Consider the following 15,270-nt stretch of genomic DNA (forward strand, 5'->3'; position numbering starts at 1 on the left):
AAATAAACCACCAGGCCACACTTTCAAAGCAACCTTTACTCTAGAATGGATTGCAGGTGTTAGGAGGTGACTTCACAATCAAGTAGTGTAGGTCTTGGTGTTTGATGCTGTATGTTTTCCAAGAGGTCATGATACCATCACACTTATCAAATCAGTTATAGATTGTTTATTAAACCAAAGGCGAAAGGTTGGACTTTGTCATCCTTTGTTAAAAAAAATTCTTAATATGTGTTGTGTGCTGTGAGAGGTTGCTGTGTAGGCATTGTTTGAATGCTTGTTTTATAACATGAACCTCAAAGAGAAAGACAGAGCCTTAGTCAGGTTATGCGTACAGACAGTGATGGGAGTTGTCGAAATCCTCCCCCAGTTTCATTCCCTCCTTACGACATTCAGTGGAATCACAGAGCGTTTGATCATCTCTCTCAGAGGAAGTATGTGAAGAATTTCAGCAGCCCCTCCTGAATGTGTTGCAAAGCTCTCCTTGCCTGAGTTACCAATCGGCACACGGTGGGGCGTGTTGGGTAAGAATAGGCTGTCCTGCTTATTGTACTAAAATAACCTCTATTGGGTATAATACACACTCTGTTATCACTGCCATAGACACATGACTCTTGCCTCTGGCGCCCAATGTTCTGCTATCGCTTAGGGCCTAAAGCAAAGAGCTTGGGTTGACTTAATGTTTGAGAAGCTTCGCTCTGGACAATTAAGTCACCCATCTGAGAAGGCCTCGGCAACCATGTCCTGTTTTGAGTCAGAAATGTAAGTTTTCCACATCTTTCCATTTTTGAGCATGTTGGTTCCTGCCCTCATTGAAAGAATGCTCCTTTCCCTCTGTGGAGAATACTGTTTGTCAGGCTTTCAGATGATGTACTTGAAACCTGAAGCTCTACTGAACCAAAACAGGACACATGGAAAATTACAACCCTCCAAAGCCATCTTATCGGTGTTTCAAACACAGACTAAGGGCAGCACAAGCATTAACAGCCGTGCCTCCTTGGTGTAGCCTGATGGCTCTGCTAACAATCACAGTCCACAAATCCAGCAGTTCATTTCCTGCATTGCTGTGTTCTTAGTGTTCCACTACCCTGCAGGCCTGTGTATGTTAGTGAGTGGTGTGCGTGCGTGCGTGTGTGTGCGCGTGCGCACGCGTGTGTTCCAGATGGTAGTCTTTGACATGTTTAGAAGGCCCTTAGGGCCCACAGTGCGACAGTGCGATTGTATCAAAGTGACCTTATACTCTGTGCCCCAGGGATGACCGACTGTGGTGTATCTTCTCCTCACAGCAAAGTCATGCAGCCCCCTCTACACTATTGATTACTGTGTGTGTGTGTGTGTGTGTGTGTGTGTGTGTTTTGGGGAAGACCATGGCTGTGGCTGTGTTATTTTAATAACCCAATGACCTGTTTAAAGATGGGCGCTACTGTGTTCCAGGATCTCGCTGTTTGTCTGGACCCCTCTCCCACTGCGATCATGTGCTTACAATACAGCTGTCTGTGGACATCAGGACTGAGGGGCTAATGACTTGATGGTCTTTTCAAACATGGGACGGTTTTTAACAAGGTTCCATGAACCCTGTTTCAGGGCAGGCTTTCTCCTCTGGCCTCTTCACCTGAAGTTGAAGTTTAAAATGTATGTGTATTTTTTGAAAAGTTTGTTTTTAATGGGTACTTCAGTGCTGCTAATGGGCATAGATGACTTTTCTAAACTGCTGAATAAGAGTATTCTAGAAGTCATGCGAGTGTTAGCACGTCTATCAAATTGCATAGAAGCAATGTTTCCCTAACTTAGTATGCTTTCTGTTTGCCAAGTCATGGATTTCTATCTTGGTGTTTTTAATCAGTTTTTGGTGATCTTTTTGATTTAGGCTATTGTTTGAGGATTGAACAAGTATGTGAATTGCGTTATGTTGCCCAAAGGTTGTGTCCCCTCTGTCAGTATTTACTTTTTGATAAAGTTTTTTTTTCCTAAGTAGTAGATGAGAAGGGGTGTGTTGAAAAGGTCACCCTTTAGATTATGCTGATTTATGCTTGAATATCTGACATTGCCATTAAACGTCATGGCAGAACCTGATTGTGTCAAGTGGAAATCCCACACTAATGTGTTTTCTGAAACATTTGGCCTTTATTTCCATCATTTACATGGCACGCTCAGTGTAGAGACTAGAGAGGGACCTGTAACTGTTTCTCTAAGCATGACAGAACGAGCTCTGCTCCTTAAGAACAAAAACAAAGCAAATAAATAAAACAAAACAACCACATTCAGTATTTGTGTATTAAATTTTTGTTTGTTTAAAAAAAAAACCGTCAGTATTTTTGAGTGAAATGATTGATTCAGCATTTGAAATGTAGCAGTAAAAGTGAGGTTATTTTAGACCAGTGATTTTTGTTCTTTGTGGCTTCAGACTCTAGAATGTCAGTGTGTCTGGATGTCTCCACCACTCAGGCCACATTTCTGGAGTAGATCCAACCTTTGGGCCAGTTTATCAAAGCGTTTTTTCTCTACCTCAAACCAACCACCAAAAGCTATACCATACTCTCTTAAATGCTAACACACCATAGCTCAGCGTTGGGCCGCATGATGGGATGATGTCATTAATGAGGTAATGCAGGAGTTTTTTTGTCAGAAAGACAGATCAGAATGGATTCCCTCTGAATTAAAAACAAAGGTGAATTTTTGTCGTCTGATCAAGCAGTTTTTCACAGATAGCTCAGCTGTAGAGCTGCAGTCAAGCAAGGACATTAGGGGCCCAATTGCTTGACCAGCTTTTGAGAGATTCTTAGAATACTGTTGTTGGTGCATTTTTGTCCAACTCAAATATTTAATGTCTACTACTGTAGGCTTGAATTCTTTGGTATGTGCTCACACTCCTACCAGATTATTTCCTGCTAGTATCTTTGTTATCTTTTCCTGGTGTTACAATTTTGAAACTTATAGTACTTCTGCATATAATTATTGGAGTGGGAAACACAAACTTTTGAATAATCAGTGTAAGAAGTTGGGAATTAGTTTGTTTGCTTAAGAGGTGCCTGCTTTAGGAGACAAAAATTGCTATGTGATGGGAGTCTTTTCCGTGTCCATTTGTGCCTGTCTGATCGCTACCAGGGTTAGCAGTGCCATTATAGCACCAGATTCAGTCTGTACATCATTATAAATACTGCCCAGTCAAACTCAGTCGATACAGCATTATAAATACTGCCCAGTCAAACTCAGTCGATACAGCATTATAAATACTGCCCAGTCAAATTCAGTCTATACAGCATTATAAATACTGCCCAGTCAAATTCAGTCTATACAGCATTATAAATACTGCCCAGTCAAATTCAGTCTATACTGCATTGTAAAACCTGCCCAGTCAAACTCAGTCTACACAGCATTATAAATACTGCCCAGTCAAACTCAGTCTATACAGCATTATAAATACTGCCCAGTCAAATTCAGTCTATACAGCATTATAAATACTGCCCAGTCAAACTCAGTCTACACAGCATTGTAAATACTGCCCAGTCAAACTCAGTCTATACAGCATTATAAATACTGCCCAGTCAAACTCAGTCTATACAGCATTATAAATACTGCCCAGTCAAACTCAGTCTACACAGCATTATAATTACTGCCCAGTCAAACTCAGTCTATACAGCATCGTAAATACTGCCCAGTCAAACTCAGTCTATACAGCATTATAAATACTGCCCAGTCAAATTCAGTCTATACAGCATCGTAAATACTGCCCAGTCAAACTCAGTCTACACAGCATCGTAAATAGGCCTACTGCCCAGTCAAACTCAGTCTATACAGCATTATAAATACTGCCCAGTCAAACTCAGTCTACACAGCATTGTAAATACTGCCCAGTCAAACTCAGTCTACACAGCATTATAAATACTGCCCAGTCAAACTCAGTCTATACTGCATTGTAAATACTGCCCAGTCAAACTCAGTATATACAGCATTATAAATACTGCCCAGTCAAACTCAGTCTATACAGCATTATAAATACTGCCCAGTCAAACTCAGTCTACACAGCATGATAAATACTGCCCAGTCAAACTCAGTCTACACAGCATTGTAAATACTGCCCAGTCAAACTCAGTCTATACAGCATTGTAAAAACTGCCCAGCCAAACCTAGTCTGTACATCATTATAAATACTGCCCAGTCAAACTCAGTCTATACAGCATTATAAGTACTGCCCAGTCAAATTCAGTCTATACAGCATTATAAATACTGCCCAGTCAAATTCAGTCTATACAGCATTATAAATACTGCCCAGTCAAATTCAGTCTATACAGCATTATAAATACTGCCCAGTCAAATTCAGTCTATACAGCATCGTAAATACTGCCCGGTCAAACTCAGTCTATACAGCATTATAAATACTGCCCAGTCAAACTCAGTCTACACAGCATTATAAATACTGCCCAGTCAAACTCAGTCTACACAGCATTATAAATACTGCCCAGTCAAACTCAGTCTACACAGCATCGTAAATACTGCCCAGTCAAATTCAGTCTATACAGCATTATAAATACTGCCCAGTCAAACTCAGTCTATACAGCATTATAAATACTGCCCAGTCAAATTCAGTCTATACAGCATTATAAATACTGCCCAGTCAAATTCAGTCTACACAGCATTATAAATACTGCCCAGTCAGATTCAGTCTATGCAATTTTGTAAATGCCACCTAGTCAAAAGTGTCAGCTGGAACCAGGGCTGTGGAGTCGGAGTTGAAGTCGGAAGCAAAATTGGGTTACTGGAGTTGGTGGTACCATGAATTGAGGAGTCAGAGTTGAAGGTTTGTGTACCCACCCTGCATCGTGGCTGGAGCTGCCATCGTTTAGAAAGATGAACAACGCAAGAAACAGGAAATCAAAAGTGAGATGTGTTCATCAAATAATATTATGAGGTGGGGAAAGGTTGCTAAATATTCAGGGTCAGAGCAGTTTCATAGCATTTTTATCGCTGGTTGTCTCAGTGTGACCCTGTAACTCTTGTACTGGGGAGGTTAGTACCCTGTTCTGGAAATTCAGGCTGGTTTGATTTGAAGAGCACAATTTTACTGTGGTCCACAATACAGGCAGTACGGTTCTAGTAGAGAAAGGGAAATTTTCAATACCTTATTCTTCAACAGCTTAAACATTTACACCATAATCACAAATGAGCAAAGTGCAGGCCTCAGTTGTTATCTAAGATAACAATATTCTGGTCATTACCAAGAGCTTCCCAGTTACATTTGTACCATGCAAATTTCCCTGGATTTGGTTTGGACTCCAAATGGAATTGTATGGAAGCATGTACAGGACAGAGTCACATCATACTTACAACCACACACACACACACACACACACACACACACACACACACATCACGTTGTATTCATTTAATGAGGGAGTGCATGAGTGGAAAAGGGCAGTGAGCTGTGGAAGCATGCGGTAGGAGAGAGCTGATGGAAACGGGTCAGACCCCTACAGACAGTCACTCACAAACGGACAAGGCTGCCGTGCTTTGATCGATCCGGCACAACAAAAGATTTCTTTTTTTTTTCCCTCATAGGTTTGTGTGAAATGACTCAGTCCATGTTTGCCACTGCGTTTATTTCTCCATTGTCAAAAACAGGAAGCTGTAGGAAGATCATGGGGAGGGAACATTGGATATTCTAGAGACAAGTGGATAGTTTAGTTCTCGAGTGAACTGTAACCTCAACCAATCACATCACACATTTTCTCCTCACTTTTTGCCAAAGTCTCCTAAATATCATTTGATATTTAAACATCTCAGATGAATGTGTAGGATTAGTCAGAGGAGTTCCACATGGCTCCTTCTTTTTTTAGACCAAACGTTTCCTTTCTTTAATCAGTCGTTCTCAGGCTCTGTTTTACAAAAGGCTTGGTCTTACTGCTTGACTTTTCTTATCAACAGCATCATTATGTAAATAAGCTAGCAGCCAGAGGCCGGGGGAGAGAGTTACCAATCAGATCCCTCTCTTTACCTCTCAGACTCAGGAAAAACTGCCACGCTCAGATTTAGCTACAGGACTGGTGAGACTGGTGTGGCTTTCTACAAACTGGTGCCAGTGTTGAGTCTATTAGATTCTGACTTGAGATGTGTCATTACACTTTGTGTCAAAGTAACAGCTGGTCCTGAAAGGTTAGAACATGTTCAGTGATGGTGTTGGTATCATTGTGAACATGTTCAGTGATAACAACACCATAGTCTGTCATAGTGAATGTGTTCAGTAATGGACCATAGTGTTGCTGTCATTGTAAATATGCTCAGTGATAGACAATGGTGTTGGTATCATAGTGAACATGTTCAATGATGGACCATGGTGTTGGTAATGGTAATCAGTTTGACATTCAGTTAGCTGAAGATAGATAAATCTCTCTCTCTCTCTCTTTCTTTCTCTCTCTCTCTCTCTCTCTCTCTCTCTCTCTCTCTCTCTGTGCAGTAGAGGTGATTGTGGAGTATGAGTATGAGGCACATCATGAAGACGAGCTGACCCTCAGACAGGGGGACATCATAACCAACGTGCGGAGGATAGAAGAGGAGGGATGGATGGAAGGAGAGCTCAATGGGAGGAGAGGCGTTTTCCCTGACAACTTTGTCAAGGTGAAGCTCTAAATAAACTCATTAATAACAGCATCATTGATAGAACTAATTTCCAAGCGTGAAAACAGCATTGGTAACTTAAACCTAAGCTGACAGTGTCTTTTATGAGCTGATTAATTCAGCTGATGGACAGGTGAATTGAGTATTTTCCTCTTGCAGCAGTGCACTTAGTGAACAGGTGCTGCACCTGTAATGACCATTAGACTGTTAGAGCCTTTTGTAAGGAGATGGTTAGAGTGTGAGTGTGCATGTACGTGTCTGTGTGCATGTGTGTGTGTGTGTGTGTGTGCGTGTTCAGTGTGGAGTATAATTGCAGCTCAGCTTTTTAATTAACCGTTACACATAAAACCAGGGCTCAAATCATATGACCATCATTCATCCATTGGTTTACTCTCCGACTGTAAATATGCATTATTTCCCATGGATACATTTGAGTGTGTGACTTTGATGTCAGCAAGTTTCTCAAATTGGCTCTGTGGACAATGAGCCCAAACCAGAGCAACATTTGATCACAAATCCTTTATTTCTTAAGGATTTCACACTTTGGGTGGCTAAGTCAAAATTAAAACATGAGAGACAGGGAAAGCACAAAAGGTGTTTTTTTTCAGCTGTCCTCACATAAAGAGAGACTTCTAAAGGCTAAAAACTTTGAAAAATGCATGTTTCATCACGTTGAGAAGACTCATACTGGCAACAGAATGTGAGGGCAGACAGGTCATTGCAGTAATCGCTCTCTTCCACACGATGATTCCGCATTGGTCGATGGGTATTCATCACAGATCCCTTACTGCCTTAGGACTACAGTGAACTTTGTTCCCAGCAATGGGCTTGTCGTTTTTCCCAGTCGCATTTAGGCTAAGGCAGGGAGAGAGTGCTCCCAGAGAGACATGAATAGTGAGGAGGTAAGAGAATCGCCGTAACTCTGATATGCCTGAGGTTTTGACAGCAGTGCTCAAGTTTAAATGTTGTAGATGTTGCTTCTGTCCCAGGAGATCGGAGTGTTGGAGGTTTTGTGCTGTGTGCAGTTTATCACCTTTGAGTAAGTGGCCACTTGATTTTGATAGCTGTGTTTTGCATGCATACCAGAAAGTGTTGGAACGAGGAAGGAGGGGGGAAAGCATCTGGGAATTTTGCTGTTTCTTTTTCCCCGTGTCAGTGTAATACCCTAAATGTCTAAAAACATTTAAAAACAAGTCTTATGAGTTTGAAAGGTGAATTGTAATGAAGTTTCATTTGTAAGGCATTATGTGAAGCCTAGATTCAGGGCTGTAAAGCGCAATGCACAGTGGTCAAACTCTTCAGTTTCTTATTATTGTAAGTTCACATTTTCTCTTTACAAATAAGAACTAAAAAAAACCTGTTGTGCTCTCAAACGGTGCTATTTGTGTCAGAGGACAGTGTCACGAGAGAAAGGGAGAGAGAAGCAAACAGAAAATGCCAGAGAGAACGAAATAGCTCTGTCTGGCCCGGTAAAGGTAACCGTGTGACAGGGTGGAGAAAACAAACTCAGTTGGATTTATCATTTACCTGAGCTGAGCACAGCTCAGCTGATCCTGTCTTTGAAGCAGGAAGTGTGCGGGCAACAGAAAAGCACCGTCAGCATGTGAACCAGGAAGCCAAGAATCCAGTCTGCAGCTCCACATTCCTCTCTCCAGCTCTCCCCAAATAGCTAAAGGTTCCTCACCTAGTCCACCTAGTCCTCCTAGGCCTTCCCACAACCCAGTCACTCTTTTTACAGCTGGCAGTCCTGCTCTCCTTAAAACAGATATATCATGAGGAAATTAATCGCTCTTTGCTGTGTGTCTATTAGCTTGGTAACAGTTTTCCTGGCTAATTTTAGAGTTGTCCAACAGGAACAGGGCAGGGCTTAGCTGTTAAGTGTGCACTGAAAAAGCGCTGCGGTTTTTCTTTGGGATTACTTCGGGATAGTTCACCTGTTCTGGAGCTGAATGCAAGGTTCTGTCTCTGTGGTTTTTTCACAGAGGTGACTCACTTTTGAAGCATGTGTGAGAGATTCCATCACTGTTAGCTGGTCAGTGCCCTGACAGCAATAGTTCCGTAAAAGAGAATACAAAGGGAAAAAAACTAAAGAAATCCCTTTTACTTTATTGATTAAGCAATAATCAACATATTCTCACAACACATTGTCATCGTGTGGCACTGGTTAAGGATAGAGATATTTAGATTGCTTTCAGGCAAAATTGTTTGAATTCTCTGCTGAAATGTGACTATGGAACAAGACTGTCACCACAGCGGAGATCACCATTTAAAAATGTCACCTGTGAAAGACCACGGTTGTCTAATCAAACAGGTTGTGCAGTGACAGCTACAGCACAAACCACTGAAGTGCAGAATGTGAGCTCAGTAGCCAAATGTCGGATGACAGGCTCTGTCAGAGCAGGAGAGAACGAATATTTTCTCTCTCTCTTTCTTCTCTCTCTCCCTCTTCTCTCTCTCCCTCTCTCTCTCTCTCTCTCTCTCTCTCTCTCTCTCTCTCTCTGTGTGTGTGTGTGTGTGTGTTTGGAACTTTGTTTTGTAGTCCTGAACAGATGTACAGTTTGTATGATATGTCAGTGCATGTTTAAACTGTGGAACTAATGAAGTCATTTGTGATCACGTCTAAAAATCTGCCAACTGTTTTTAGAAAGAGGAGAGCTAAGATCAGGCTTGTCTCAACATGAGAGGCAATACGAGTCATCTTCATACAATGCTCTGCAAGATGTAGGCCTAGTTACAGCGTTATAGATGTTACCTCTTTCTCTCTCTTGATTTCTTGCTTTGTACTTTTCTGTTTTGTTGTATGTGTTCTAGGGGTAGAGGTATGGGTATGCACCGGGTTGCTATGAGACTGTGAGAGTGTTTCCCTGTTGGTGGAATGTTTCTGATCAGTTTTTTGCTTAATATTTCAGTCAGGGGAACATTGAAACTGAGTTGGTGCTTAATTAAATGTCATCATCTCATATCTGCTGTGTTTCATTGATAAATATGAGGGGGAGAAACACACACACACATCCACGTGTTGAGGTGCAGGGCCCATAATCAGTTTGGTGAGAAATAGGAAGCAGAGTGCCCACAAAATTATGGTACTCCCATAACCCACTGTTTTACTTACATCCGGATCAGCGTGTTGATCCTGACGAAGATAATCCAAGATCAGAATGTTGATTGGTATGTTAATAATACTCTTGGTTATGGGATTATAACTGTGTATCTCAGTTAGTGATACCCAGAAAACCTTCTCCGCTCTTAAGCATTAACACATGGCCACTGTATTAGGAGATGGTGAAGGAAAGTATTTCAGTGAAACAGGATATCAGTTAACAGATCAAGGAAATGCACTGTCAAGATTACCCGATGGAGGAAAAGAGAGTAGTCAAAAATATGAGTATTGTTTTATTTTTGCTTTGCATTTTGTAGATTGTTGAGAGTGCATTTGTCCTTTCTTTCTCTTCGCTCGTTTAGGAGGTCAGGAGAGAGTCCAAAGGGGATGTGAAAGAAGCAAAAGAGGCGAAGGAGGTGAAAGAGGAGACCCAGGTGACCCGCAGGTCAGCAGGGAATGTGGCCAGTCTGGTTCAGAGGATCAGCACTTATGGCATCCCAACAGGAGGACTGGGACTGCAGCCTCACTTCCAACCACGTGGCTCCACAAAGAGTGAGTCTCTCTCTCTCTCTCTCTCTCTCTCTCTCTCTCTCTCTCTGTCACACACTCTCTCTCTCTCTCTCTCTCTCTCTCTCTCTCTCTCTCCCTCTCTCTCTCTCTCTCTCTCTCTCTCCCTCTCTCCCTCTCTCTCTCTCTCTCTCTGTCACACTCATTCTCTCTCTCTCTCTCTCCCTCTCTCTCTCTGTCTCTGTCACACTCATTCTCTCTCTCTCTCTCTCTCTCTCTCTCTCTCTGTCTCTGTCACACTCATTCTCTCTCTCTCTCTCTCTCTCTCTCTCTGTCACACTCCCTCTCTCTCTCTCTCTCTGTCACACTCATTCTCTCTCTCTCTCTCTCTCCCTCTCTCTCTCTCTCTCTCTCTCTCTCTGTCTCTGTCACACTCTCTCTCTCTCTCTCTCTCTCTCTCTGTCACACTCATTCTCTCTCTCTCTCTCTCTCTCTCTCTCTCTCTCTGTCACACTCTCTCTCTCTCTCTCTCTCTGTCACACTCATTCTCTCTCTCTCTCTCTCTCTCTCTCTCTCTCTGTCACACTCATTCTCTCTCCCCACACCCACACACACACACACATTGCCTGAGGGACAGCAGCATTGTGAAATGAGCTTGTTAATTTTCTGTTTAATCCTTGAAGGTTAGAAAGATAATGGAGCAAGTTTATCAGGAATGTTGAGAAGAACAAATGGTAGCAGCTGCTCACACTTTGTAGCGTTACGTTAAAGGCACAAACTCCCTAAATGCATAACTATAATACATGAGTATTTAAAAAAAAACAAAAACACTGTTGAGATCATTATTGCTTTGGGGGGGGGGGGGGGGGGGCAGGGCGTTTAGCACTGCGATCCTGGAATTATGTTCTTGGCCACAGTAGCTGGAGCATGTAGCTGATCAGGTTTAGAAAAGCTTGCTGTTGTCACCGTAAACTGAAGTACAAATCTAAAAATTCTCTCACTTGTATCGGGTAACGATCCCTTGTGCTGTGTTTAGTTCTTCCGTTGGAGGGATTGTGCCTGGAAAAAACTCATGGGTAATTTGCTGCTTAAGTACAGGGAAAATAAGTAAAGTGCTTGCTTTAAAAGGAGTATGTGTCCTTTGACAAAACTGTTGATGGGTGTGGTGTGTGTGTGTGTATGTGTGTGTGTGTGTGTGTATATGTATATATATATGTATATATATATATATATATATATATATATATATATATATATATATATATATATATATATATATATATATATATGAGACTGTGTGTGAGAGAGAATGTCATCCATTTCCTGCACAGTCATTTTCCTTCACATGGCGTCCTCTACAGGTAGCCTCTGGTACTAATTTTCTCAAGGCCATTGGCTGTGCTTGTTTGTTCTGGTGTAACTGGTATAACTAGTGCTGCTTTTGTTTCAGAGCCTAGAAAACGTCACTGCAAGGCTTTGTTTGAGTATGTGCCTCAGAACGAGGATGAGCTAGAGCTGAAGACTGGAGATATCATCGAAGTAACTGGAGAGGTAAGCTGTACTACTTTATTTTGCCATAAAAATAATGAATTTTAAAAAAAGTCTTGTCACTATACAGGTCAGTGGACTGAATGCATTTCTTTTGCATTAATAAGTAACTATGTGACTTTTTTAGCAGCAGTTGACTTGAGAACACTTAGTGTGAAAACTCACTTACCATATTGCTCTTAGCTGTTTATCCAGTGTGTCATTATGTTGGCAAACCATTCAGAAATGAACAACTTTAAACTGATCTTTCTGTAAACTCTCTGGTGGAACAGTGGTTTTCCTCCTATGCTTCATCTTGCATAACCAACACTAATGAGATTGAACTTTTTACGGCTCCCACATGGGTTTTTTTTTTCCCTCTCTCTCTCTTTTCTTTTCACCCATTATTTACTTTGGTCGACCTTGACTAGCAGTGCTGATGTGGATTACAGTACAGTCCACGTAAGCAGCAGCAGAGCATGTTTTGTTAACTCTGTGTGTGTGTGTGTGTGTGTGTGTGTAGGTGGAGGAAGGGTGGTGGAGTGGGCTCTTGAATGGGAAGTCTGGACTGTTTCCCTCCAACTTTGTCAAAGAGATGGACCCAAGTGAAGATGGAGAAACAAACGAAGGTTCAGATGAGTTCGGTAAACATGTACCTACACACACTGATAAGCTGTTCACAAGGACATGTCATTACATGAATACAGAGGAAGGAGGTGTGTGTGTGTGCGTGTGTGTGTGTGTGTGTGTGTTAGATTACAGGTGATTGCACCTACTTTTGTTTATGTGCATAAAATGTGCTAAAAAATAATTAGTAGACCTTTAAATCCTAAAGTGAATTAAACGTACTTCATTTGTTTTTAGTAAACTATCCATTTATCTATCTGTTCACAGAGAGCAAAGATGAATCCACTGGACCGACCTCTCCTCACCATGGCAACGGAGTGATTGCTCAGCCCAAAAAGGTCAAAGGTGTCGGTTTTGGTGACATATTCAGAGAGGGCTCGGTCAAGCTAAAAGTTCGTCTACCTTCGGAAACGGATGAGAAGAAAGAAAAAGTAGGTCGTTTGATTACAGAGAATCAAGGTCCTCTGCATGGCCACGAAGTGGGGAGTCATTTGTTAAAACTGAAACTAATGTGGATTAATCTCTGCTTCTTAAAAAGTGAACCTGTTTTATTGTCTCTGTTCATAGATGTTAACAAGAGTATTCAGTGTTTAATAGCACACTCTATTTTAGAGAACTGGACGTCAGAGCGTGTAGAGATCTGCCCATTATTTAATGTGATTCTGCCTGGCTGCAGGCAGTTCAGCGTCATATGACAATTAAATATGTAGAACTGCTTTTCTGGAAGCTTAGGTGGGGTTTTCCCTGACCGAGATGAGAAAGAAAACATGACATGTCCCTTCATTCTGTGTGTGTGTGTGTGTGTGTGTTTTGTCTCTCCTCTTTTGTAAATGGTTGTTTAGGGTAGAGACTTCCCAGCATTCTAGCTTGACCTGTTTCTCTTTGTATTGCAACTGTGTTACTATGCCAGTTACCTACATCTGTGTTTGTAGTTAAAACCTAAGGCCCTGGCTACTCCTCATGCTGTCTTTGTTATGTGGGCAGTATGTCATCACATCTTGTTTTTTTTTTGCTTGCCAATATATTTGGAAATGGGATCAGGGCTGAGTTATGAACTGATGCTCAGGCTTGAGCAAACTGCAGTAGTAATTACAGGACAAATAGCTTATCAGACAACTAGACGTGTTTCACCAATAATGTGTTTCTTTTTTAAAACTAAAAATCCCTTCTCTCTCTCTCTCTCTCTCTCTCTCTCTCTCTCTCTTGCTCTTTTTTTTTCTTCCTCTCTCATGGCACTTTCTCTTTCATGGCTCTTGTTTCATATCTCATCCTACCAAACATGTCAGGTTTATCTGTCTTTCACTGGCGTCACAGTCTAGAGTTCAGACCATCGCTCTGTGTTGAGCAGTCAGGAGGAAGACCTGGACAATATTTTGGCCTATCTCAATGAGATACAGCTGTCTCTTGCAGTTTATTTTCCCCATTCTCTCTTTCTCTCTCCATCTTTCTCCCTCCCTGTTGCTCTCCTTCTCTCCTATCCTAACCCCCCTCCTGTCCCTCAAGCTCACTCACACACACACACACACACACGCATGTGCGCGCGTGTCCCAGTGCTGTGTGTAAAATGTTCACCCTGTTCATTCCCATCCAGGCATGGCCAACCTGTCTGTCTGGCCATTCCTTTGTGTAACAGCATGTGTATGTGGCTGCCATAGCAGTAAATCCATCTGTGGTTTTGCTTCATTTTAGCCAATTCCATCTCTACCATTGGCTGCAAAGCCCAGTCATGTGACCAGCTCAGACTCTGCTAAAGTAGAGAGTGAAAACAAAACAAAAGGTGAGTTTTACTGAAGGACATGTCTCAACTTGTACCCAGTCTGACTGTTAACATCTTACATAGTCCTTTCTCAAAGAAAATAGTAAATGTAAACTTATTTGCTCAGAGCTTGTATTTTATTGTTTGATGAAGCTTTAAGGTCAGGTGACCACTCTAATGTAACCGTCTTCCAAGATAATGGCATTAGACATAATTTAGGACAGAATGTTCTCATAGCGTTGGCTCAGTGAATGAGTGTCATTATGAAGTGTGTTTTTTTTTTTTTCTTTTTTTTTTGCCATGTGAAGCAGTTAATGAATTTCCCTCCATTTTTCTCTAAAAGAATACTGCAAGGTTGCCTTTCCGTATGAGGCCACAAATCAGGACGAGCTGGACCTGAAAGAAGGAGACATCATTCATATACTGAGTAAGGTTAGTGTGCTCAAACAAAATTCTCTTTTGTCACTTATTCAAGCCCCCTTTCATTATGAAAAAAAAAAAACAACAAATGAGGGAGTGGAGAATGTGGATGAAATTAAATATATGTTTGTAGTGTGACGTGTTCAGACTAAATTAGCAGACACAATCAGGGTGTCAGACTGTGGATTTTGAGTGTTTCTGAGTGAGAACAGGAAAAAGCCATAAAAAGCCTGTGTTTGTGTCCTGCTGAGCTGTCCATTGGTGTAACCTGATTAGAGAAGAAGGCCACATGTCACACCACATACTTCAGTACAGCCTGTTCCACCATGATTCTGCCAACATACACCCCCACAGTCACACACACACTCATGATATTGATCCTCTGTTGCCACTGACAGAAAGTATACAGCCACTTTGGACTGGTAGCAGCAATCAGCACCATTAATAACTTTGTGTCAAAAAGCAGTGGTTTTTCTAACATGCAGAAAAAAGTTATTTTTCTATTAGGTGTAAAGATAAGTATTCTTACCTGATTTTTTTTTATTATGAATTTTATTTGAAGATCACACTTTTGTGCTAATTGGCAATGTTTCAATTAAGAGTACACAAGATGAGCTGATCACAGCTGTTCAGTTCAAAATGAATTGAAAAATTGCTCCACCTAGTGGTGTTTTTACAGTAGAGGGATATTAGCTCCTATGCATTGAAAGCACCTATTTGTTTA

At 41.5% G+C, this 15,270-nt stretch overlaps 1 protein-coding gene across 3 annotated transcripts in view; it reads left to right on the top strand.

Annotated features, from left to right (window-relative positions):
• The window catches only part of cd2ap (CD2-associated protein), a 42,159-nt gene that overhangs the window by 3,027 nt on the left and 23,862 nt on the right, over positions 1 to 15,270 (top strand). For 2 of the 3 annotated variants that reach the window (XM_030771465.1, XM_030771466.1), the window contains exons 2-8: positions 6,449 to 6,609; positions 10,072 to 10,261; positions 11,667 to 11,767; positions 12,267 to 12,387; positions 12,638 to 12,801; positions 14,060 to 14,147; positions 14,470 to 14,558. In XM_030771465.1, coding sequence (XP_030627325.1) covers positions 6,449 to 6,609; positions 10,072 to 10,261; positions 11,667 to 11,767; positions 12,267 to 12,387; positions 12,638 to 12,801; positions 14,060 to 14,147; positions 14,470 to 14,558 — 914 coding nt within the window. The remainder of the gene's footprint in view (positions 1 to 6,448; positions 6,610 to 10,071; positions 10,262 to 11,666; positions 11,768 to 12,266; positions 12,388 to 12,637; positions 12,802 to 14,059; positions 14,148 to 14,469; positions 14,559 to 15,270) is intronic. The other variant, XM_030771468.1, reaches the window with a different exon arrangement.

This window comes from Chanos chanos, chromosome 4, assembly GCF_902362185.1.
Source record: "Chanos chanos chromosome 4, fChaCha1.1, whole genome shotgun sequence".
In the NCBI taxonomy this organism is placed as follows: Eukaryota; Metazoa; Chordata; class Actinopteri; order Gonorynchiformes; family Chanidae; genus Chanos; species Chanos chanos.